Source organism: Euleptes europaea, chromosome 18 (assembly GCF_029931775.1).
Source record: "Euleptes europaea isolate rEulEur1 chromosome 18, rEulEur1.hap1, whole genome shotgun sequence".
Lineage (NCBI taxonomy): Eukaryota > Metazoa > Chordata > Lepidosauria > Squamata > Sphaerodactylidae > Euleptes > Euleptes europaea.
The window spans coordinates 3,520,963-3,547,036 of record NC_079329.1 but is presented as its reverse complement, the minus strand read 5'-3'; the positions used below and the strand labels follow the sequence as shown (position 1 = coordinate 3,547,036).

The 26,074-nt window shown below is 52.5% G+C and overlaps 2 protein-coding genes and 1 non-coding gene across 3 annotated transcripts in view; 1 reads left to right on the top strand and 2 right to left on the bottom strand.

Moving 5' to 3' along the window:
- Positions 1–3,761: 3,761 nt before the first annotated feature.
- Positions 3,762–18,701, bottom strand: LOC130489533 (dehydrogenase/reductase SDR family member 4-like). The gene is made up of 8 exons (XM_056863284.1): positions 18,589–18,701; positions 16,975–17,152; positions 16,134–16,235; positions 14,958–15,028; positions 14,172–14,223; positions 12,822–12,956; positions 12,688–12,743; positions 3,762–3,902 (listed from the first exon to the last, which is right to left on the bottom strand). Exons 1-8 carry the CDS (start codon positions 18,660–18,662, stop codon positions 3,788–3,790), a joined length of 783 nt encoding a protein of 260 aa, XP_056719262.1. The 5' UTR covers positions 18,663–18,701; the 3' UTR covers positions 3,762–3,787.
- Positions 18,702–20,313: 1,612 nt separating this feature from the next.
- TRNAS-GCU (transfer RNA serine (anticodon GCU)) lies at positions 20,314–20,384 on the bottom strand. The gene has a single exon. It is a non-coding gene; the product is annotated as a tRNA-Ser (tRNA).
- Positions 20,385–25,724: 5,340 nt separating this feature from the next.
- CARMIL3 (capping protein regulator and myosin 1 linker 3) overlaps positions 25,725–26,074 on the top strand; it is a 55,547-nt gene continuing 55,197 nt past the window's right edge. Inside the window, exon 1 of the mRNA XM_056863659.1 lies at positions 25,725–25,829. Within this exon, the coding sequence (XP_056719637.1) occupies positions 25,790–25,829 (40 nt within the window). The 5' untranslated portion in view covers positions 25,725–25,789. The remainder of the gene's footprint in view (positions 25,830–26,074) is intronic.

Sequence of the window (26,074 nt, the reverse complement as noted above, 5' to 3'; positions counted from 1 at the left end):
TTGGATTTTTCTGGCTAGCACCAAACATTCTCAGGTTTCTCGAGGCCTCTTGGCAATAAGACTAGGGCGCTTCTCAAGTTCTGCGGCAACAGGTGTGGTTCTCTGGGGCCGAGCATTCATCCGTCTGTTTTCAGGTTTATATGGTGTACCGCAGCTGGTGTTGCTGGTTTGATGGAGAGCTGGAGAAGTCTTCTTGTGGTTATAGGCATGAGAAGGCCCAGCGACTCTTTGTTTACAGGCATACGGTGGTCTCAGAATCACAGAGCGAGCAAAATACAACTCCTTGGCGTCTTACGGTGAAAAGACCGACAGGGTGCACACCAGCGGATGTGCGTTGTCCTCCAGCCGCAACCGGACAAGAACTGGGCAGTGGTGGTAGCGGCATTGGTTGGTGGGTCTCCGAGTGTCCCTCTGCTTCGGTTTCCTGGCTGGTCTCGGTGTTTTCAGGCCACCGACGAGTGGAGGAACCGGGATCCTCCGGCTTCAGGGGTCCGCAGCGACAGGTGAAAGGATAGGCCCTCGTCTCGTTTTCCCCACACTAGCGCCCACCTGGGCTCATCAGGTGCCGTTCAGAGAAAACCGAGGTGTTCACAGGAACTGGAGACCTTCCTCCAAGGGTGGCGCAGAGATAGCAGGGCTGCCAAAGGAGACCACATGGCACAGGGGGGAAGGAAACAACCTGTACCAAGAGACACATGGTTTAGGGAAGCATGGCTTAACTTTACAAGCAGGGGGAGAGACAGGCAGGCGGGCAAACAATCGGAGGGGTTTACCTTCTAGCCCACAAAGACAAATGCCAAATCTTGTCAACGTTCTGGGACCCAATACATACACATGCTCCCACCCTGGAAGGAGCTTCAGAGACACACAAATGAAGGCATGCACAACAAAAACCACCAAATCATCCCTATGATGTATGCGTATTTCTGTAAACAAATGTCAAAAAAGCATGCTCACGTCTCAAAATGACCTCAACAGCAGGTGGACTGTACTCTAGAACAATCATGCACACACACACAGAGAGGTGCTCAAATGCCTACTTCAGACAGTGGAAAAAAGCAGGACACCCCGACCCTTCCCACAAGCCTGCAAAACACCAGAGGAGCCACTAATGAACGCCAAGTCAGCACAAGCATCCACACACACATGCACCCCCCCCACACACACACACATAGCAGCATGGACCCACAAAACATGGGCTTGGTAAAGATGAGCAAGGTCTTAGCATATACACACCCCTGCATTCACAGTGTTTTACACAAATGTAATTTAGTAACCTGCAGATGCGCCACACACACAAAGTCTTCTTGCACAAACAGCATAGAGCAGAACCAACCTCACATATGCACAAATGCATGAATGTTCTGTTTCCACAGCAATAAAATGTCACAGATAACATATAAAGCAGCAGCTCTGCAAACGGGAAGAGAAGGAATACATCTGGGGAGAAATGTAGCGCTCCGAACAGTCTACGGAAGGGAATGAATAGGTTTTTTTTTAAAAAAAAAAAATCGCAACAGCTGCATGCAGAGAGAGAAAAAACCAGAACTGGGTTGTCGATACACAGACGTACTAAAAAATTATTCCCACACTTACCGTGTGTTTATTCCAGAGGCAGCGGAGGAAAATAAAAAGGCACACGCCTGGAGAAAAGCGAGATAAGATGACACACCCAAGCCCGAAGCGAGTGCACAGACAGGGAGAAATCTCAGCTGGGAATACCACGGGTCATGATCTGGAGGCAAAACAACCCAGTGGAGGGGAAAGCAGATGGAAACGGGAGCCGGAAGATGAAGAAGGGATGCTGAGATGTACCAGCATGGGGGTGGGGGGGAGGGAAAAGAGGCACAAAAACACACCGAGAGGTAGATTCCAAATGGAGAGATCAGGGGGAATAGTATGAAACACAGTGAGGGGGGGTGAGAAGGGGGGGGACAATGGAAATCCAGAAACAGAGGAGCTGAAGGTGTCAGTGGGAGATGAGATGGGAAATGAGCCGCTGGCTGGCAGGAGGAAGAACCACAGAAATGGCAGAAGACGGCAGACCTCAGGTGGTATAAGGCGCCTGGGCAAAACCAGCGGGGAAATGCCACGGATCCAAAACGAGAGGTGTGTGGGCGGCGAGAAGGAAACCCTCACCCAAACTGTAGGGGAAAAAAATAGCCTGTGGAGCTCTTGGGGGGGGGGAATAATAGGGAGGGGGGGAAATTGTAATATTTATTACAAAACACTGATGCAGGCGACGGAGAAGGTGGAGGAAGGCAGGTCTCTAAATTTAAAGGAAACCAATAGGAAAATTTCCCCCAAGGGGGGAGGTAAATTTATCAGGAATCCAGCCAAGCTTGAGAAGGAAGAAGGGGAAAGAATATCCAGGTGGAAAGGTTCTTGAAAGCGGACGTGTGAGCAGACGGCCTACGGAAGGTTCTTGGATGTTGGAGAGATGGGACCGGAGGGGGGGGGAGCGTTGGATCATGGGGCTGCAGGCGTGGGAATGGGGTGCCAGGTTATTAAAGGGGGAGTCCCCGTACTCAGCTCTCTCCCCCCCCCCCCCAGCATGGATTGCCGTGAGGGGTAGCGTCGCGACGTTGGTGGGTCGGGAAGAGACTGTGCTAAAGGCAGGCTCCACCCTTGGCAGCAATGGGGTTCCCCCACAAAAAAAATAAGAAAAAGACACCCACAAAGGAGTCAGAGACACACATTTTATTTCGTTTCTGGCATGTAAAAAAAAACACACAAGGCACTGAGTGAGAAATGGCACCCCCTCTGACGGCTGAGCCCCCAGCTGCCCTCTAACTCTGGGTACCCTGCCAATTCTTGCGTGCAAAAGAGATCCTCCCTGCCCAATTCCTGCCTTCCTAATGCTTTCCCCAAAGGGTCCCACCAAGAGGCCCCCTCAAATAGAGCTCCCCCTCAAATGCAGAGCTTTATGGGTGCAGAGATTTCCTCCTTCTGGGGAACCCCATTAGCTGGATAGCTTGAACACATGAAGCTGCCTTATACTGAATCAGACCCTTGGTCCATCAAAGTCAGTATTGCCTACTCAGACTGGCAGCAGTTCTCCAGGGTCTCAGAGGACTACCAGCCTAGTCCCTTTAACTGGAGATGCCGGGGATTGAACCTGGGACCTTCTGCATGCCAAGCAGTGGCTCTACCACTGAGCCATGGCCCCTCCCCATGAAGCTAGATAGCGTCACTCAGCTGCCCCCACCCCCGCGGCAGAACATGCTCCCTCCTTGGTTTGTATAAAGGGATTCCCCCACTCTATCTTCCCCAATCCAAAATGAGATGGGGAGGGGCCGTGGCTCAGAGGTAGAGCATCTGCTTGGCATGCAGAAGGTCCCAGGTTCAATCCCCGGCATCTCCAGTTAAAGGGACTAGGCAAGTAGGTGATGCGAAAGACCCCTGCCTGAGACCCTGGAGAGCCGTTGCCAGTCTGAGTAAACAATACTGACTTTGATGGACCAAGGGTCTGATTCAGCAGAAGGCAGCCTCATGTGTTCATGTGAAACCCTGAGAACCGTTCCCTTCCTCCCACAATCTCCCATGTATGTCCCGTTGGAAGGGATGTCTCTGCCATGCCTCCATCACACCCCACCGCCCTTCAGGGACAGCCAGACTGCCCCCACTAACCACATACTTCTCCTGTGAAGCTACCTACAAAACTCTGTTACTATATCTCCCTCCCACACCAGTGTCCCCCACTTTCCCCTAGGGAGCTGAGGAGGTCCATCCATCCATGGGTCCACCGATATACTTGGGTAAGTTGGGAAGACGGGACAGAGCCCCATCAGAGACGGGACGGGGCACCTCCGCCCACCACCATGGTCTCCCCTGTGATGTAGTCAGCATCTGGGGAACAAAGGAAGGAAACCATGCCGGAACAGTCCGACGGGACTCCAAGCCTGCAGGGAAAAAACGAAATAGGATGGTTAGGGGCTAGAGTCAAGAGGATTCATAGAATCATAGAGCTGGAAGGGACCACCAGGGTCATCTAGTCCAACCCCCTTGTCAGGCTGCTATCTCGGTTTCGTTATTGCCTCTGTCTCTGTGCTGTATTGTCTGCCCCCCAAGGTCGCATACCTAGGCCTGGGAACTCAGCTCCTGGGAAACTGTATTCATGCGTGTAATCTCCCGCCTTTCCTGCCTTATAATATCTCCCAGCTAGTGAGCCTCTCATAGCTGTCATTTTATTCGTTTGCACTGTATGCCTATTTGATCAGTAAAAGCCATCTGTTTGGACTCTATATGACTTTGTGGTGATTTCTGGTTCTGTGGGCCAAGGGCTGACATTATGACAGCTATCTCTCATCTTCACCGTTCTCCTAGCCAGGCTGGAGCCCAGGGGGGTTCGCCTGCCACTTGGATGGGAGCTGTGCAGCTCTCCAGGTGATCTACTACCCTGGAGCCCTTCTCAGAGGACCCTACTCTGTTACAAGACTTAATCGCTGAACTTTTCCGGACGACCCGAGAGGTTTGCCGCTTGAGGGGACTGGTACAGGCGCAGTGGCAATCTCTTACAGGACGTCTCTGGATGTTAACATCGGAGGATACTGATGCTCGTTTAGATCTTCAGGACTTGGATCAATTACTGGACGATGCCCGATTGGCGACTGAGGATTTACAAATATTAACTGGACTTTTGGATAATCTTATTTCTCGACAAACTCTTTCTACCATGGCGGGAGCCCCGCCGGAGGGTTTTTCCCTGATCCCGGATGCGGCCAGCTGTCAGGCTGAGGCCAAGCGAGTCGCTATTAGCACCGCTCTTCTCCTTGTGGAATGTACAAAGGACACCCCGGTAGCCACCTTGGCTCAAGTTTTGACCCCGACGTTTGGAGCCGAGGCATCCGCACTGGCGGTTCGAGTACAACCTCTGCTGGGCGGGGAACCTGACCCCATACTCTTGCTCCTCGAGACAGAACTTTTGCCGCGCATTACGGCAGAGACTGCCCTAAGACTTGAGAACGCCAAAGTTCTTGCGGATCAGCAAGCCGCCGAAGCGGCTAGGGTCGCAAGAGAGAGAGAGGCGGCGGAAGCAGCCAGGGCGGCTGCAGCAAGGATTAGGAATCAGGCGAACGTGGACACGCGCCCCAAGGACTATGTACTGGGACTATCAGGTCTAACTTTTTCCCCGGCGTTTGTCCCGTCGCGTGCGACCCAACGCGCACGCCGTTTGGCTGACCGACGTCGAGACTCAGATGAGTCTGAAGACGAGGATTTATATGGGGATAGCTCTCAATGGGCCACGAGCTTCCGAACCAGTAAGCCTCATCTTACTGGTGGCCCAAGTGAGGAGGTTCATCTTTTACGAGCCCAGAATCGGGAGCTCTCCGACCGTGTTGATCAACTCCAGGAAGTAATGGAACTTATGCTTCAAGAGAACAGGCAATTACAACAAACCCTGATAGCTCAGAGACAGCCCGTTCCGATACCGGGTCAGGGGGTACCCGTACAACCACCCGCTAATGTGCCTGCTCCACCCTTACCTCCTGGAGCTCCTGTTGCTCCTCCGCCCGGACCACCCGTGCAACCACCTGCTAATGTGCCTGCTCCACCCTTGCCTCCTGGAGCTCCTGTTGCTCCTCCGCCCGGACCACCCGTGCAACCGGGTCAACCCGCGCCCGGCCCTTGGAAGCAACTCAAATTGAGGACTACGTATGACGGATCTCTTGAGACTTTGCCTTGTTTCTTGCATCAAGTGGACAGTTATATGCGAGAACAAGGTCAACTTTTCCCCACGGAAGATAGCCGGGTGCGGTACGTAGCTTCCCTCCTGACAGGCAAAGCGGCTGACTGGATGGTCCTCCAGTTTGACACCCGCTCTCGTGCGATTCGTTCCCTCAACAACTTCATGACTGCCCTGAGAAGGAGGTTTGAGGACCCCTTCCTGGGGGAAAGAGCCAAAACGGAACTCTTACAATTAAAACAAGGCTCTGCTACAGTTCGGGAATTTGCCGATGAATTTCAGCGACTGGCAAGTAAAATTGTAGGTTGGCCCGAGACCACCCTAATCCATCATTTCAGGGAAGCCTTGCATCCTGACATTCTGAACTGGTCTTACATGCGGGGCGATCCCGATACCCTCGAAGGCTGGATCCTATTAGCCGAGGAAGTGGAAAGCCGCCGCCGCTTTATTTCTCTCGTCCGTCGAAAGCACAAGGAGAAGGGCACCCAAAAGCCTCAACCCAAGGCACCACTGCTCGTCCCATGAAATCCCCCACGTCCGCTCCAGGAACGTGAAGCCCGATTTCAGAGGGGTGCCTGTCTTACATGCGGAGAAATGGGCCACTTTGCAGCCGTTTGCCCACGCCGCCAGGAATTATTTCGTCCCAGCACGACAACCCGCGCCCGAGGTCGTCCACCACGCAGAGGCACCGCGGCCACCCGCAGCGCAGCTCCGGGAAGGCCCACACCCTCTGCACTCCATGCCGGGGACCCAGCCTCCCTGCCTGCTTCCAACGACCCCGCCGGGTCTCGGATTACAAGTGCCCCATTGGGGGACAGCTTTCCCTCTTCGGATGAGGAAAACCCTTGGATTTCTCCAGCCTTAAACCTGGAATCTCCCCTCGACTTGTCAAAAAACGGCTCCGGTCTGTGGTGAATGGAGCATCTCCACAGACCTCTCAGGATCTTCCTATCAAACCGAATGCTCCTACCAAAATCAAAGAAGTGGACTCCACCGTCTACGTGGATGCAGTTTTACAACAACTTAACGGAGGTCCACAAATCCCCGTCAAAGCACTAATTGACTCCGGTTGCTGTCGCACTCTCATAAGCGAAGCCACGTTTGCTGCACTCAGAGCCGACTCAGAGGCTTTACCCGCCCCCGTCCAATTTGCTCAAATGGACGGGAGCCAATTCCAGGGGGGTCCAGTTGATCACCGCACCATAGGGGTGGCAATGGGAATTGGTTCCCACTGGGAACAAATAGACTTCACTATAGCCCCTATCCGATTTGAAGTGGTCTTGGGAATTAACTGGATTAAAGGACATAGTCCCAGTATTGATTGGGAAACAAACACTATCTCTTTCGCTAGTCCCACCTGCGACCAGCATCGGCAAAACTTTGCTCTGCCATTTCCGCCCGTTCCAGCATTAACCTCTACTGCCCCAGTACCACCGGCTCTACCCGCTGTATACCGGGACTTTGAAGATGTCTTCGACCTTAGGGAATGTGATGCCTTACCCCCCCACCGGGCCTCAGACTGTGCGATTGAAGTAGTAAAGGACTGCACATTAACCAAAAGTAAGATTTACCCTATGAGCGCTTCCGAGCGCACTGTCCTCCGGGACTTTTTGGACAAAAACCTCGCCAGAGGGTTCATTCGCCCTTCGAATGCCCCAAACTCGGCCCCCGCGTTTTTCGTCCGGAAAAAAGAGGGCGACCTTCGCCTGTGCATTGACTTCAGAAAGCTCAATGCGGTTACCCAGACCAACGCCTATCCTATCCCATTAATATCGGATATTTTGGGACAATTACAGGAAGGCCGTGTGTTCTCTAAATTAGACTTGGTGGAAGCCTACTACCGAGTCCGTATCCGCGAAGGAGATGAACACCTCACTGCCTTCTCTAGCTGTTTCGGAATGTATGAATTCCTTGTAATGCCATTCGGATTAAAAGGGGCCCCGGGGGTCTTCATGCAACTCATCAATGAAATCCTACATGACCTTCTATATCGTGGGGTGGTGGTCTACTTAGATGACATTCTCATTTATTCGAAAACTGTGGACGAGCATGTGACTCTGGTCAGGGAAGTTCTACAACGCCTGCGTAACCATCAACTGTTCGCTAAACTAGCTAAGTGTGAATTTCACCAAAGCAAACTCACGTTTTTGGGATACATCATCTCCCACCAAGGTCTTCGCATGGACCCCGCCAAAGTCCAAGCCGTCCTCGATTGGACTCCCCCCACCAACCGTAAGCAAGTACAGCAATTTCTGGGATTTGCAAACTTCTATCGGGGATTCATCCCTAACTTCGCCCAAGTGGCTCTACCCATTACGGACCTGCTGAAAACTAAGGGAAAAGTAAGCTCGGCTGCCTTGCCCTCCGCAAAAATCCTATGGACTGAGCAATGCCAAGCCGCCTTTCTGGCCCTCAAACGCCTCTTCACTTCGGAGCCGGTGCTACGGCACCCAGACCCAAATCAAATGTTCATTGTGCAAGTCGATGCTTCCGATGTAGCCATGGGAGGGGCTCTCCTCCAGCAAGGACCGGACGGTCTTCTTCACCCTTGCGCTTACTTTTCAAAAAAATTTGCGCACGCTCAATTAAACTGGCCCATCTGGGAGAAAGAGGCCTCTGCAGTTCATCATGCACTGACTTTATGGCGGCAATTCTTGGAAGGGTCTAAAGTACCCTTTGAAGTTTGGACCGATCACAAAAATCTAGCTGCCCTCACGGGGTCCCATAAGCTATCGGCGAAACAACAACGGTGGGCGGAGTTCTTTGCTCAGTTCCGTTTCACCCTGAAGCACGTCCCTGGGAAGCAGAACGTTCTCGCGGATGCCCTCTCCCGTTTACCACAATATCCGGTAAAACTCGAAAGACCCACCAACTCTCTGTTCACCCCTATGCAACGTGGGGCCCTACCTATGCTGGCTGTGCAAACCCGATCCCAGCATCAGCACACCTTCCCTAACTCGCAAGCTCCGCCAGCCCAACCGGCTGCCCAGCCGCCACCGCAACAGACCGGAGTTCCCGCCCCTCCTACCCCTCCGACCGCTCAGCCGCCTGCAGTCTGCGCGCCGCCGCACGTAAGCACTAGCCCTATAACTATTTCTCAGATCTCCAGGGCCGACGGGGGGGCTCCCTCCAAAATCCCCATCTCCGAATCCTTTTTAACTGTCCTTCGGGACCAGTGCCTTTTAGAACGTTCCGCTCATACCCTACCTCCTGGTGTTTTGGAACAAGGGGGGTCCTGGTACAAAGACTCAAAATTGTATGTACCCAAAGCTCTCCGGAAGGACGTTTTACATTTAGCTCATGGAGCCAAAACAGCTGGGCACTTTGGGTTTCTGAAGACCCTTCACTTATTGCGCAGACAGTTCTGGTGGGGGGGGAATGCGTTCCGACATTGACTCCTTCATCCGCAGCTGTCCCGTTTGTGCCGCTGCGAAACGATCGCAGGGCAAACCCCCGGGACTGCTACAACCTCTTGAAACGCCCAACAGACCTTGGGAAGTGATTGCTATGGACTTCATGACTGATCTCCCTCTCAGTGGGGGTAAAACTGTGCTGTGGGTTGTTACTGATTTGTTTTCTAAGCAAATACATTTGATTCCATGCGCAGGGATCCCCTCTGCTCAGAAACTGGCCCGCCTCTTCGTGACGCATATCTTTCGTTTACATTCGTTTCCGCGTAAAATAATTTGTGACCGCGGAAGTGGTTTCGTTTCTAAGTTTTGGAAAGCTTTCCTCAAGTTGGTGGGGGTGGAACAGGGATTGTCTAGTGCATACCATCCTCAAACTGATGGTCAAACTGAACGTGTCAATGCTGTACTTGAATGTTATTTGCGTTGTTATGTTAACTACCACCAGGATAACTGGGTGGAACTGTTACCTTTAGCAGAATATGCCTACAATAATGCCATGCATCAATCCACAGGTTTTAGCCCGTTTTTTGCTGTGTATGGACAAGATTTCAGTCCCATCGCTCCTACAGATGATGTAGAGGGGGAGGGGAACCCCGACATTGCCTCCTGGGCACACGCCCTCCGTACCACTTGGCCCTGGCTCGTTAGCAACCTCGACCGGGCCAAACGTAAATACAAAGCGCAAGCTGACAAACATCGCTCCCCCGGGGGTGATCTGCAAGTGGGTGCTTTGGTTTACCTTTCCACCAAAAATCTCCGTTCCACCCAACCGTGCCATAAGCTCAGCGCCAAATTCATTGGCCCTTTCCCCATTACTCGGGTCATAAACCCTGTCACAGTGGAACTGGCTCTCCCCAAATCCTTGAGGCGTGTGCATCCTGTTTTCCACATAAGCCTCCTCAAACCCCATGTTGCTTCTCCACGGTGGCATCCGGACCCACCGCCTGCGCAACCCATCATGGTGGGGGGGGAAGAACACTTCGAAGTCTCCAAGATCCTTGACTCCCGTATTCACCATGGCAATCTGCAATATCTAGTTCGTTGGAAACATTTCCCCCCTGCCTATGACGAATGGGTGCGCGCACGGGATGTCTCCGCCCCCGACCTCGTCGACGCCTTTCACATTGCTTACCCGGACAGGCCAGCCCCCTTGCGAACTGGGAGGGGGCCTTGAGGGGAGCAGAATGTCAGGCTGCTATCTCGGTTTCGTTATTGCCTCTGTCTCTGTGCTGTATTGTCTGCCCCCCAAGGTCGCATACCTAGGCCTGGGAACTCAGCTCCTGGGAAACTGTATTCATGCGTGTAATCTCCCGCCTTTCCTGCCTTATAATATCTCCCAGCTAGTGAGCCTCTCATAGCTGTCATTTTATTCGTTTGCACTGTATGCCTATTTGATCAGTAAAAGCCATCTGTTTGGACTCTATATGACTTTGTGGTGATTTCTGGTTCTGTGGGCCAAGGGCTGACACCCCTGCACAATGCAGGAAATTCACAACTCTCTCCCTCACACACCCCCAGTGACCCCTACTCTATGCCCAGAAGGTGGCCAAGATGCCCTCCCTCTCATGATCTGCCTAAGGTCATAGGATCAGCATTGCTGACAGATGCCATCTAGCCTCTGCTTAAAAAACCTCCAGGGAAGGAGAGCCCACCGCCTCCCGATTGCTTCAAAAAGATTCATGGTGGAAGCAGATTAAAATGTGGAATCCGCTGGCACAGGATGTAGTGATGGCCGCAGACGCAGAGAGTTTTAAAAGGGGATTAGTCAGATTCATGGAGGTCTAACAGCGGCTCCTAGCCATGGTGACTAAAGGGAACCTCCACATTCAGAGGCAGTTAACCTCTGAATCCCAGTGCCAGGAGGCAGCATCAGGGAAGGCCTTGGCTTCTGTGCCCTGCTGTTGGACCAGCAAAGGAACTGGCTGACCACTGTGTGAGACAGGATGCTGGACCACTGGTCTGATCCAGCAGCAGGAGGTTGGTTTTTATACCCCGCTTCTTCTCTACCGTTACGGAGTCTCAAAGCGGCTTACAATCGCCTTCCCTTCCCCTCCCCACAACAGACACCTTGTGAGGCAGGCAGGGGCTGAGAGAGTTCAGAGGGAACTGTGACTGGCCCAAGGTCACCCAGCAGGATTCATGTAGCGGAGTGAAGAGTCGAACCCGGTTCACCAGATTAGAGTCCGCCGCTCCTACCCACTATACCATGCTGGCTCACCTATACCATGCAGGGCTCTTCTTATGTTCTTAAGGAAGGAAGGAAGGAAGGAAGGGGGGAGAGAGAGTGGAAGGTGGAAGAACAAGGAACATAGAGGCAGCAGGCTGGGCAGAATCTAGACAAGTAGGAAGGAGGCCAGAAGTAGGACACATCAGTGAGAGGAGGTGATGCAGCCTAATGACTATAGACATAAAAAGGATGAAAATGATCAGGAGGCTAGAGCAACTGCCCTTATGAGAAGCGGTTAAAACGCTTGGGGCTGTTTAGCTTGGAAAGAAAGCGGTTAAGGGGAGACATGATAGAGGTCTATGAAATTATGCACGGTATGGAGAGAGTGGAAAGGGAGAAGCTTTTCTCTTGCTCTCGTAATATTAGAACTTGCTGACATCTGCTGAAGCCGGAGGGTGAGATTCAAAACAGATAAAAGGAAGTATTTCTTCACACAACCCATAGTTAAACTGTGGAACTCCCTGCCCCAGGATGTGGTGATGGCTGCCAACTTGGAAGGCTTTAAGCGGGGAGTGGACATGTTCATGGAGGAGAGAGCTATTCATGGCTACTAGTAAAAATGGATACTAGTCATGATGCAGACCTATTCTCTCCAGGATCAGAGGAGCATGCCTATTCTATTAGGTGCTGTGGAACACAGGTAGGATGGTGCTGCTGCAGTCGTCTTGCTTGTGGGCTTCCTAGAGGCCCGTTTGATCACTGTTGAACAGACTGCTGGACTTGATGGGCCTTGGCCTGATCCAGCAGGGCTTTTCTTATGTTCTTATGGAGGATGTGGCTATCCATGGCTACTAGTCATGATGCAGACCTATTCTCTCCAGGATCAGAGGAGCATGCCTATTCTATTAGGTGCTGTGGAACACAGGCAGGATGGTGCTGCTGCAGTCGTCTTGTTTGGGGGCTTCCTAGAGGCCCGTTTGGCCACTGTGTGAACAGACTGCTGGACTTGATGGGCCTTGGTTTGATCCAGCAGGGCCTTTCTTATGTTTTTATGACCCAGGGCGGTGGGCACCAATACAAAACGGATGCCACAAACAACTACAAAATGTCAAGGAGGGAGGTTATGCATAACTGCAACAGTAATTCTTCAGCATTTCTGGCAGAAGCTCTGCTTAACAGGAAGCCGTTTCGTCTGCACAGCCAATCAGATCCTAAGTAGTCAATCAGAAATCCTGCTGGGCAAAAGCCCTAACTGATCCAACCCCCTTTCTAAAAACTCTTTGACGGGTGCCAGGAAGGGGGTTGGTGGGTGCTAGGGCACCCACGGGCACCCTGTCGGAGACCCCTGCCGTATGGGACGCAGCTGGCCCACGGACTACCGGCCACTCCCCACCCGTTCCCTGGGACGGAAGGGCAGCTGCTACCTCTGTATCCGCATGGTCTCCATCAGCTTCTTTTCCATGGCTTCGTCCTGCCAAAGCTGAAGGGAAAATACTCATCAGTTGACCTGTTCTATCCCAGACCGGTCCCATTCCCCTTCTCACCCTCCGGTACTTACAGCTGAGCTGAACTTGGTCCGGATCAGCCCGGGAGCCAGAGCATTGATGCGGATGTTCCTGGGAGCCAGTTCGGGTGCCAGGGTGCGAGTGAGGCCCAGGAGAGCTGTCTTGCTGACATTATAGGGTCCCAAGCCCTAAAGGAGACAGCAAGCAAGGAGTCAGGAGGGAGGCCGAGCTAGAAGGATCGGCTGTGGGAATGATTGAAGCACAATGCTGGTTTGGGGACACATGTCAGCGACTGTGGAACTCCCTGCCCCAGGATGTGGTGACGGCTGCCAAAGTAAAATGCTTAGGGCTGTTTAGCTTGGAAAGGAGGCAGTTAAGGGGAGACATGATAGAGGACTACAAAATTATGAATGGTATGGAGAGAGTGGACAGGGAGAAGCTTTTCTTCCTCTCTCATAATACTAGAACACAGGGTCATCTGCTGAAGCTGGAGGGCGAGAGATTCAAAACTGACAAAAGGAAGTATTTCCTTACACAACGCATAGTTAAATGGTGGAACTCCCTGCCCCAGGATATGGTGATGGCTGCCAACTTGGAAGGCTTGAAGAGGGGAATGGACATGTTCATGAAGGAGAGGGCTATTCATGGCTATTAGTCAAAATGGATGCTAGTCATGATGCACACCTATTCTCTCCAGGATCAGAGGAGCATGCCTATTATATGAAGTACATTGGAACACAGGCAGGACAATGATGCTGCAGCCGTCTTGCTTGTGGGCTTCCTAGAGGCACCTGGTTGGCATCTGTGTGAACAGACAGCTGGACTTGATGGACCTTGGTCTGATCCAGCATGGCCTTTCTTATGTTCTTGTGATCACTGCTTAGAGAAGCAGCAGGGTTTGACACCTGCCTTTAAGAAGCATCGAACCTTGCAAATGTCCCCTCAGATTCCTATGCCTGTTTTGGGGCTGCGATGCTGGATCAATTAGATTAATAGTTTTTAAAATCTTTTGATAGTGTAGTGTGGGATGTTAAACTCCACCTAAACAATACAAGCAGCGCCTGCACTTTTAAGAAACGGATGCCCTCTGAGATCTCAGTGGCCACTGTGCGAGTTGTTAGGCAACCACAACAATATTAACAGCCTTCAAGCCTTGGTTTCTGTCATTAAAAGGGAAGGGGAGGGCCATTTCCAGGGGTGTTTTGGCCTCCCAGTTCACCCGTGCTCCCCTCCAAATGTAAGCAGATTTAATAAACTCATTAAACTGATGAATCAGGTCAGATGTCTTCACAACTTGCTGAGAGCCCGAAACTTGTGTCAGGGCTTGTCTCTTGAAGCTCAGTTCAAGTGGAAGGGCAGAAGAAATTCTAGGTCCCAAAGGAGTCTAGGAGGGCAAGACTCACCGGGAATGGAGAATATGCAGCGATCGAGGAGACGATGACGATGGAGCCACCCCTGAAAGGGAAGAAAAGGAGAGAGATGCTGCTGCTACCGGTGCTCTCTTTCTTTACCCTGTTTTCACAGTCTTCCCTTCCATCCCCTTTCCTCCCATGACTACCATCTTTATTTTGGTCTCAGTGTGCCAGCTGCAGAAGTCACCCAGCCTCTGCGCCTTGGAGTTTTTATTATATGAAAACATGATAATCTAAAGTAAGTACGATCGAACGGAAACTATAGAGTAAGTTCCAGTACAATGTAAGAACTTGATGTGTATGTCTGTATGCTTGCAAGTTTTGTTTATCCATTTGCAAAAAAGAAGAAAAGAAAAAGAAGGCAGAAGGAGCAGGGCTGAGCTTGTGTGGAGCAGAGAGCGTGTGAAAAAGAAAAGAGCTCCCGGGAGACCAGAATGGGCCCACGCTCCCAGTGCAATCCTACCTCCACAGAAGCAAATGGACTTAGAAGGGAGTCACCCTGCTTAGGACTGCACTGCAAGACCCCAGACACTTCAAGGTTCTGGCCAAAGGACTAGAAACTTGGATGGGCCATATACCCGAGTAAGTCCTTTGCGACAGTGGTGAAAGGGAAAGAAAAGGGGGGGATGGCAGAGGATGCCTTGGTGGTTCCCAGGTTGGAACAGATCTGCCAGGAGGATCAAAGGTCACCCGGGTAAGAGAGGGCAGGTGGGTGGGGCAGAGTCCGGCTTCCCCTGCCCTGGCTGCCCCATCCGGGGCCTGCCCGCTGGGCCTCACCCTCTCTTCTCCATGTGAGGCACAACAAGCTTGACCAGCAGAGCCGTGGCCTTGACATTGATATCCAGGATCTGAGAAAGAGAGAGAGGGAGATATTTTTTTTAAAGGAGGCAGAGAAGAAGAGTTGGGTTTTGGATGCCGACTTTTCTCTGCCACTTAAGGATCAAACCGGCTTACTATCACCTTCCCTTCCCCTCCCCACAACAGACACCCTGTGAGGTAGGTGGGGCTGAGAGAGCTCAAAGAGAACTGTGACTACCCCAAGGACACCCAGCTGGCTTCATGTGGAGGAGTGGGGAAACCAACCCGGTTCACCAGATCAGTGTCCTCCGCTCATGTGGAAGAGTGGGGAATCAAACCCAGCTCTCCAGATTAGAGTCCACCGTTCTTAACCACTATACCACACTGGCTCTCAGCAGGAGTAAGGTTGCCAACCTCCAGGTGGGGCCTGGAGATGTCCTGGAATTACAAAACTGACCCTCAGTTTACAGAGATCAGTTCCCCTGGAGAAAATGACTGCTTTGGAGGGTGGGGCTCCATGGCTTTACACTGGGGAGGAGAGGGACCTCAGCGCAAACCCTGCCTTCCCCAGGCTCCACCCCAGAAATCTCCAGGAATTTCCCAACCCAGACATGATCACCCTGCAGAGAAGGCTGCTGAGAGGGCAGGCCTGGGACCACATGAAGTCCCACTGAGCCTGAAATGGGAAATGGACCGGAGAGACGGCAGCAGACAACATGAGGGGAGGGGCTGTGGCTCAGTGGCAGAGCATCTGTTTGGCATGCAGAAGGTCCCAGGTTCAATCCCTGGCATCTCCAGTTAAAGGGACCAGGCAAGTAGGTGATGGGAAAGACCCTTTTCTGCCTGAGACCCTGGAGAGCTGCTGCCGGTCTGAGTAGACAATGCTCACTTTGATGGACTGAGGGTCTGATTCAGTAGAAGGCAGCTTCATGTGTTCACCAGCTTCTCTCTGAGCTGTGAAAAGCTCCACCTACCAATTGCTGCACCACCCCTTGCTACAAAAGGCACAAAAACAGGGCAGGCCTTTCATCCTGGTCAGTTGGCAACTTTAACTTTCCCCACGTGCTCTCCCCACCACCAATAACTCCTCTCCGACACAAACGGGGGCCCTCTTGCAAACACAGTCCGTTACGGTTTCCGCCCAAATCCTCGCACCTTGTCCCACACGTCTTCGGTGGCGTCGAGGGTGCTGCCGAAAAATGGATTTACGGCCGCGTTGGACACCAGGATATCGATGCCCCCGTGGCGCTCGAGAGCCTAAAGCAGGAGAGAAGGATTTTAAAACGACAACACCGAATACGCTTCTGTTCCAAAAGCTGGCCTGACGCCGAAGTAACTGTTCCCCCCACCCCCTTCAGACTCTTTTTAATTTAGAAGCGGTGCGGTTCCTGCCCTGACAGGTGATAAATCTCGCTCCCTGGAAGCAACCCCGGCAGGAGCTGATAAACGGGTTTGGTGGAAGCGCCTGGGATCGAGGCCTTTGGGATAATCTTGGTCCACCTACTAACGCCCCCCCCCACATACACTCCCAGTTACGAAACCAAAGACTCTTCAGCGATGGGAGAGGACAGATAAGGAGCTTGCAATTCCCAAACATGGGAACAGCCAAGAGCAGAACAACAGACGACGTGGATAATTCTCTCCTCCTTTTACCTGGAGCTTTGGATGCAGCGGCTGGGGTCACAATTTGAAGGCTGATTAACCCCTCTCCTTCATCCTATTTTACTCCTAAAAATCCCCTTCCTCCTCAATTTTGTCCCAGGGGGAAACAAGTTTTCCTGCCAGGATTGACCTACAGAGGACACTTGAGCTGAAATACACACACAGAGCTGGAAGGGACCTAAAGGATCACATAGTCCAACCCCCTGCATAAAACTGATAAAAGGAAGTATTTCTTCACACAACGCATAGTTAAATTGTGGAACTCCCTGCCCCAGGAACAGACACAAAAAGGTTTCCCCCGCATGGGCGCAGCCTCCAAGAGCCACAGGCTCACCGCATCGATCAGGTGCTGCCGGTCTTCAGCCTTCCCCACGTGGCACACCAACCCTGAGACGCTCAGGTTCTCCTTCTGCAGCTCTGCCACGGCCCGGTCCACATTGGCTTGTTTTCGGCTGCTCAGGACCACGTGGGCTCCGTCCTGGCCTAGGCGGCGGGCGATCGCAAAGCCGATCCTTGTCAAAAGGAGGGGAATAACATTACAATGACTGGACGCCTAGATCGGGGGTCCCCGGCCTTTTTGAGCCTGTGGGCACCTTTGGAAATGGCGGCCCTGGCTTCTTTTCAGTCATACCATTAAGGGCCTTGTGTCGTGTAAGCAGCTGATGCCAAAGCAATGTTTTTAAAAATCTGCATAGCCAGTCAAGTCTCCAATGGCCAACAGACCCACCTGGCCCCATCAAATTTTCTAAAAACACTTGGTGGGCATCAGAAAAGATGTTGGTGGGCACTTGCTGGCTGACCCCGGGCCCGTCACATATTCTGAGCCTGACCTACCTTACAGGGGGGTTGTGAGGATAAAATAGAGGAGGAGGAGGAGGAGAATGTAAGCCGCTTTGGATCCCCCTTGGGGAGAACTGAAATAAAATATATTTAAAAAATTTGGATATGTTGAATGTAGCAGTGTAGTGGTTAAGAGTGGCAGACTAATCTGGAGAGCCAGGTTGGTTTCCCCACTCCTCCACATGAAGCCAGCTGGGGACCTTGGGCTAGTCACAGAGCTCTCAGCCCCACCTACCTCACAGGTGTCTGCTGTAGGGAGGGGAAGGAGATTGTAAGCCATCTTGATTCCCCCTTAAGTGGTAGAGAAAGTCGGCGTATAAAAACTAACTCCACCTTCCTTCTAAGCTGGCTCCCTTGAGGATTTCTCTCCTAATCCGGTATCTGGGTTAAACATTAGCAGGGGGGCTCCAACTGGGGAACTGAAAATCTTCCTGAAACGTGGCTTGGGGGGTCGCAACTCAAAACTTTTCCCAGGGGCTTAACCCAAACCAAAGACAAGTATGGGTCACTGGGGTATGTGGGGGTCATAGAATCATAGAGTTGGAAGGGACCACCAGGGTCATCTAGTCCAACCCCCTGCACAATGCAGGAAATTCACAACTACCTCCCCCACACACACCCAGAGACCCCTACTCCATGCCCACCCCTACTCCATGCCTACTCTCTGGGGTTGTTGGGGAGGAGGTAGTTTGGAGCGGTGGACTCTGATCTGGAGACCTGGGTTGGTTTTCCCCACTCCTCCACATGAAGCCAGCTGGGTGACCTTGGGCTAGTCACAGCTCTTAGAGCTCCCCCAGCCCCACCTGCTTCTCAGGGTGTCTGTTGTGGGGAGGGGAAGGCGATTGTAAGCCGGTTTGGGTCTCCCTTAAGTGGAGAAAGTCGGCATATAGTTCGGTTCCCAGCCAATGCAACCAAATTTTAGGGGAGGGGCTGTGGCTCAGTGGTAGAGCCTCTTCTTCCTGCATTGTGCAGGGGGTTAGACTAGATGACCCTGGGGGTCCCTTCCAACTCTGTGATTCTATTCTATGACACCCCCCACACACACACACATTGCAAGATGAAGCCAGTAGCCTTAAGCCCCGGCACCTCTTTGCCTGGGCTGACTCACCCCTCGGTGGAGGCGGTGACCAGGGCCACCTTGCGGGCGAGGGTCCCGCGGCTCCGGCCGGCGGTGCTGGCCATCGTCAGGACGCGGCGCAGAGCGGGGCCGGCCCGGGGGGAGGCTGCGCGCAGGGCTCGGATCATCCCGGGGCGCTCCCGCCTCCTTCGCCCTCTGCCCGGCTCCGGAGTCCGGCTGGCGCGCCTGCAAAGCGGGGCACACGCGGGTCGGCTCCAGGCACGAAATCGCCCCGCCCCCGCCCAGACCAGCCCCTTTCATTTCTTCTCTGCCCCCCTCCCGAACTTGGAATTGCATTGCATTGCATTGCAAAAGAGACTGCAACTCCCTTCCTGGTTTGTTTGCAATGACTTGCAAAAAAATAAAGCCTCCCCCCCCCGCTTTCCCCCCCCTCCGTATTGCAATAGGGTCCCAACAGCGAAATGCCTCACCTGAGATTTCCCCCCCCCCCAATCCCACGGTGAAAGAGAGCAAGACAGGAAGCAAAGGAAGGGGAGGGTGGAATTCGGATAGGGGTGTGTGCTGGAAGCGCACAGCCGCTTTTTCCTTGCTCCGTATTGCAATAGGGTCCCGACAGCCAAATGCCTCACCTGAGATCCCCCCCCCTCCCCGGATCCCGCGGTGAAAGAGAGCAAGACAGGAAGCAAAGGAAGCGGAGGGTGGAATTCGGATTGGGGGGGCTGGAAGCAGACAGCTGGGTTTCGAAAGGGGGAAAAAGGGGGGGACGCGATCGCCCTCCGGTGGCCGAAAGGCGCACGACAGGGAGGCTTCTGCCCAGGCCGAAGGGCGGAGAGAACGAAGTCGGCCTTAATGGAATAATGAACAGGTTCCCCGGGGAACGCCGTGTGCCCGCCCACAGAGGAGGCTGCCCGCTGGGCCTCTGCATGATCTGGCCTTTTCTCCTCCAAATTGGCTCCCGCCTGGTAGCGACGGGGGATTTACTAATCCAGTTGCGCGCAATGTAGGGGGAAGAAAATATCTTCAGAAGCAGCGGGATTCCTTTGCCTCCAAAGAGTCTTCCCGGTCACATCTGGGCATGAGTCACTGTCCCCCGCATACCTCTTTCCAATAAGGAGACATAATAGCACATTCAGAAGCAATAGGGGGGTGTCTGTGGCTCTGAAAAGAGGCTCTTGTGTAGTCTAAAACTGACGCGCGCCTTGAGTTTTAATTATGAACAAAAAGCGTGCTTGCGCTATCCAAAGCTGGAAGGTACAGGTCTTGATCTGCTAGGCTGTACTGACTGGAGAGAGGAGAAAAGATACCAGACAATGCAATGTCGGTCTATCACATTTGTATCCCTTCCTTCCACCAAGGAGTTGTGGGTAGAGTACATGATTCTCTGATCCTCCATTATATCCCCACAACAACCCTGTGAGGTAGGGATAGCGGAGAAAGGGTTGCTATTTTCCTGCTGGGAGCAGGGGATCTCCTGCCCACAGCAGGTCCTTCTCACCACTACTTAGCTGGGTGGTGGGAGAAAAATGAGGGTGAACACATGAAGCTGCCTTATACTGTATCAGACCCTTGGTCCATCAAGGTCAGAATTGTCTACTCAGACAGGCAACTGCTCTCCAGGGTCTCAAGCAGAGGTCTTTCACATCACCTACTTGCCTAGTCCCTTTAACTGGAGATTCTGGAGATTGAACCTGGGACCTTCTGCATGCCCAGCAGAGGCTCTACCACTGAGCCACAGCCCCTCCCCTAAAATTTGGTTGCATTGGCTGGGAACCGAACCCAGGCCTCCCGCGCAGCAGGTGAGAATTCTACCACTGAACCACCGATGCACTGCTAAATTACTGGAGATGCCGGGGATCGAACCTGGGGCCTCATACATGCAAAGCATGTGCTCTACCACTGAGCTACATTCCCACCTGATAGGTGAAATAGGAGGAAGGGGGAAAAGAGGGAAATGGGGGAAGAAGCCATCAAGCTACATGTGCAAATTACTCAAGCTCTTGGTTATGCTTACTCTGTATTTTCACCTTTTCTTTGTCCCCTTGCTCAATCTGAATGCTTGAAAAGATCATGTGTATTCTTTTTATTTGTTTATCATACTTCTTTACATTTTGAATGTTCCAAACTTAATCTCCAGGAACACAGCGTGCCTATTTGATCTCATTATCTGAAGTGTATCAACGGAGAGGGACAGAGAGTAAGTCCACCATTTCTGGAGCACAATGGCCAAAATTGTCAAGTTGTGATAGATCATCCCCATGCTAGCTTGTAGGAGTGAAGTAGGAGGTACGGCAACTAAGCAGAGCAACGCAGGTACTGAGTGCTAAATGTGAGACTCTTTTTATTAGTAGATACTCTCAGAGTCACTGGTGGCAGCAGGAAGTACCCAGTTTGTTTTTGATAATCCCAGGGAGGGTCGGTAAGGGGCGTAGTTGCCAAGTGGTGACCTGGGATGGCCGTGGGGTTTCCTGACTTCCCAGGGATCAACCCGAAGGAACAGAGAGGGCTTGCGGGTCTGTTCCTTCACACTTCACAAGCCAAATATCTGTGGGGACAGCAGTCCACTGAAAAGGTCCTGCCTCAGGTGACCACCTACCAAACAGTGGTCAGGCACCCATGACCTCAGTAATCGGGCAGCAGGCAGACCTCCAAATATTCCAGTCCTAGACCAAACTTGGCTTGCTAAATCATAGCTTGCACTTTCTGTTGTACATGGTATCTGATTCTTAGCTGTCATAACTTTCCTGTGTCATTTCTACCAGAGAGTAATTTTGCCATTGTGGTGAAGCTTCCTCACTGTCCTAAGGGCAGCCCCGTGAAGAGTGCATTGCAGTAGTTCAGCTTAGATGTGGTTAGTACATGGGTCGATCAAGCAATCCATATTTATTTCTATACAGAATCAGCTCCATGCATAAGTAGAAACAATGAAATTAAAGTTAGACTAAGAATATTAATAATCGATGAACAATATTAATAATAATAAACTTAAGTTAAAAAAAATAAGCTATAAAATGGGGAGGTGATGCCATTTGTGGATAAGGAGTATTGATCTCAGTCAGCCATTTACGTATTCCACACTTCCGAAGACAGAATTTGGCTCCTTGAATGGTTATCTCCCGAGAAGAGCCTGCGACAAGAAGGGAAACATAAAATTCTTTAGATCTTCCGGGAAAGGTTGACAGAATAGGGACAATATACTGAGATCTAATCTTTGTAAAAAGGGCAATGCAGCAAGAGATGTTCTATGGTTTCCACTCTCCCTGTTCTGCATGGACAAAGTGGAAAAAGGAATGCGGTGAAATCGGCCATCCAGGAGTGCTGAAGGTAGAAACGTGCAAGGGAAAAAGACCTCCGATTTTGAGAATGTCAAGGGATTTGAGATAGTCTGCAGGTTGAAAATATTTGGTGTGTTGCAGGATGAACATAAGAACATAAGAAAGGGCATGCTGAGTCAGACCAAGGTCCATCAAAGTCCAGCAGTCTGTTCACACAGTGGCCAACCAAGTGCCTCCAGGAAGCCCCCAAACAAGACAACGGCAGCAGCATTGTCCTGCCTGGGTTCCAAAGTGCTTAATATAATGGGCTTGCTCCTCTGATCCTGGAGAGAATAGGTGTGTATCATGACTAGTATCCATTTTGACTAGTAGCCATGAATAGCCCTCTGCTCCATGACCATGTCCACGCCCCTCTTAAAGCCTTCCAAGTTGGCAGCCATCACCACATCCTGGGGCAGGGAGTTCCACCATTTAACTATGCGTTGTGTGAAGAAATACTTCCTTTTATCTGTTTAGAATCTGTCACCCTCCAGCTTCGGCAGATGACCCCATGTTATAGAATTATGAGAGAGGGAGAGAAGCTTCTCCCTGTCCACTCTCTCCATACCGTGCATAATTTTATAGACCTCTATCATGTCTCTTCTTAACTGCCTTCTTTCCAAGCTAAACAGCCCTAAACATTTTAACCGCTCCTCGTAGGGCAGTTGCTCTAGCAGCCCCCTGATCATTTTGGTTGCTCTTTTCTGCACCCTCCCAAGCTCTGCAATATCCCTTTTTAGGTGTGGTGACCAGAATTGTCCACAATACGTAACATATGCACATATGAAGCTGCAGACCCTCGGTCCATCACAGTCAGTATTGCCTACTCTTACCAGCAGTGGCTCTCCAGGGTCTCAGGCAGGGGTCTTTCACATCACCAACTTCCCTAGTCCCTTTAACTGGAGATGCCGGGGAATTGAACCTGGGACCTTCTGCAGGCTAAGTAGATCCTCTACCACTGAGCCACAGCCCCTCCCCTATGGTCTCACCATAGATGGGTCAATATTTGTGTATCTGAGCCCTATCTGATTGAAGGGCATGATCCTGGAGCCTTTGTATGATCACTTCTTTTGCTTTTTGATATCCCGTGGGGGAGTAGTAAGGTTTGGGGGAGAGGATGTGTTTCTGAATTTTCCTCTGTATTGCACATGGCCAGGTTGAGCTGTGGCTATCGGTAAGAATCAGAGGAGCGAGGCTGGCAGGATCAAACAGGAGTTGTAGCCAGTCATTGGATGTAGTGCATGGGTCAAAATCCTGGCAACATCTAACCAGCCACACCTTGGAAATAGGATGGTGCTCTTGACGTCTCATTCTGCTTAAGCCAGCAGGATCCGTTTTATGGCGGATCCTGATGCAGACTTCTCTGAGCCTGGCCAGGAAGGAGCCTCCACTAGAGGTCCCTTTAACACACACAATTGTCTTGTCTTTGTTTTCAGTTCAGTTTAGGTATTTTCCCTCCCAGCTCTTTTCCAAAAAGGCAGAGATATTTCACATCACCTGCTTCCTGATCCTTTTAACTGGAGATGCCGGGGATTGAACCTGGGACCTTCTGCATGCCAAGCAGATGCTCTACCACTGAGCCATGGATGCTCCCAAGAATACATGAAGCTGCCTTATACTGAATCAGACCCTTGGTCCCTCAAGGCAAGTATTGTCTGCTCAAACTGGCAACAGCTTTCCAGTGTCGCAGGCAGAGGTCTTTCTCTTCACCTACTGCTTGGTCTTTCAACTGGAGATGCTGGGGATTGAACCTGGGACCTTCTGCGTGCTGAGCAGATGCTCTGCCACTGAGCCACGGACTTGCTTTGCACTTCTCGTTCGGTCTTTAAAGGCCGCTTCCGCCCCACCCCGTTTGTTGTTTTTTTTTGTCTCAACCACAAGGGAAAGGGAGAGAGAGAAATCACGAGGCAAGAGCTGTTAGACACAAGCACACCTCGAATGCGTCCCCTACAGCTTCTGGGGTGGTGGTGGTGGTTTTGCCTCATGTGTCCCTTCAGAAGCTGTGGTTTATCGGACCTTGGTGGGGCCTCTTTTTGTGGCTCGGGATACCATGTATGGGACAGGAAGTGGCTTTGTAAGGCAAGCAGTGGTGGAGGAAGGAGAGAAGTGAGTCAGAGAGAGAGAGAGAGAGATGGGGACCGTTTGATCCAGGCGCACACACGCAGGAGTGGAGAACTGGTGGTCTGCTTGTCCTTCCCTCCGGCCATTAACCACACCCCTCTTGTTTTTTTGGTCCCACTCATTTTAAAAAGACACACCTATGAAGAATGAGATGGAATGCAAGAGATGGATTGACTCAATAAAGGAAGCCACAGCCTTCAATTTGCAAGATCTGAGCAAGGCTGTCAAAGATAGGACATTTTGGAGGACATTGATTCATAGGGTCGCCATGAGTCGGAAGCGACTTGACGGCACTTAACACACACATGAAGAATGAAAATAACGTCTGAGTGTGTGCAAAAAGTTGCTTCCTGGGATAGGGTTGCCAAGTCCAGGTTGGGAAATCCCTGGAGATTTGGGGGTGGAGTCGGGGGAGGGTGGGGTTTGGGGAAGGGAAGGAGCTCAGCACAGCTGTCATGCCACGGAGCCCACCCTCTAAAGCTGCCACTTTCTCCAGGGGAACAGATCTCTGTCCTCTGTAATTCCATGAGATCTCCAGGCTGGAGGTTGGCAACCCTAAGTGGATTCACAGTGCCTTCATGCACACTACAGATGAAGAAGTCAAGCTCCCTTCTTGGGCAGAGGGCAAGGGCTGCCACCCAGGCCTGAGCCCCTGCACCTCATCTTAGAAACGAAGCTCTGCTTGCGTTCCATGAACACATGAGTTGTGATCACATGAGCACATGAAGCTGCCTTAAACTGAATCAGACCCTCGGTCCATCAAAGTCAGTATTGTCTACTTGGACTGGCAGCGGCTCTCCGGGGTCTCAGGCAGAGGTCTTTCCCATCACCCTCTTGCCCAGTCCCTTTATCTGGAGATGCTGGGGATTGAGCGTGGGACCTTCTGCATGCCAAGCAGATGTTCTATCGCTGAGCCACAGCCCCTCCCCTAGTTATCATCCTTATCCAACAGTATCTGGGCAGAATAAGGACCTGATGTTGATATTCCTGCAGATCTTACAAGCTTTGGCACCCCCGGAATGTAGACCCCCATGACTAGGAGGGGCTGTGGCTCAGCGGCAGAGCCTCTGCTCGGCATGCAGAAGGTCCCGGGTTCAATCTCCCGCATCTCCAGTCAAAGGGACCAGGCAAGGAGGTGATGCGAAAGACCCCAGCCTGAGACCCTGGAGAGCCGCTGCCAGTCTGCGTAGACCATACTGACTTTGATGGACCGAGGGTCTGCTTCAGTAGAAGGCAGCTTCACGTGTTCATGTGACGGAGAGGCGAGGTGTGCCCAAGCCGTGGTGTTTTGTTTTGGGGGGGTTGTTCTTTGGGGTGTCACCTGCTTTGCACTGGTGATGCCCCTGGGCCCAAACACGCAAGCCGAAGGTACCCACCTCTGTCCCCGTCCAGTGCCCACCCACCCCCGGGTGTTGCCTAGCGCAGCATCACTCCCCAGGGTCTCTGCCCGCAGCCGCTTACAATCACGCCTGTGCGCCGGTGGGGGGGGGAGAGGAAGGGGTCCCTGGCGGCTTCACCTGCAGACCCCCCACTCCCTTTTTCGGGGCGCAGCCTGCCTTAGCGCTAGGGAGGGAGGGAGAGGGAGGGACGCAGGCGTCCGGGGGGGGGAGGGAGGGAGGAGGAGGAGGGGCGGGAGGCCGGCCCAGCCCCGCCGGTCCCCCGCGGGAGATCGCAGGGAGGCAGCGGCGAGCCGGGGCGGGGTGGGGGGGGGAGTGGGAGGCTGCGCAGCCTCCCTGGGTCTCCGGCTCCGCCGCCGCCGCCGCCCAGCCGGGCATGTGCCCGCTCCTGCCGCAGCTGCCATGGCCCAGGCCGGAGGGGAGGTCGCCCGGGAGCTGCAAGGTAGGCACCTGCCCGGGCTGGCAGGGACGCGGGATGGGAGGGGGCTCCATCGCCGCAGCATCCCGCCCCCTGGACCACCCGCTCCCCCCCAGGACATCCCTCCCCCACGACACCCCCCCCAAGGGTCGGATCCCCCCCTCGCCTTGGCCCCCGTTTCTCCCGCCCCCGGGGGCATCCCTCCCCCGCGACATCACCCTCCCCCCGGAAAGGGTCTCCCTCCCCAAATGCTCCATGTTCAGCCCCAG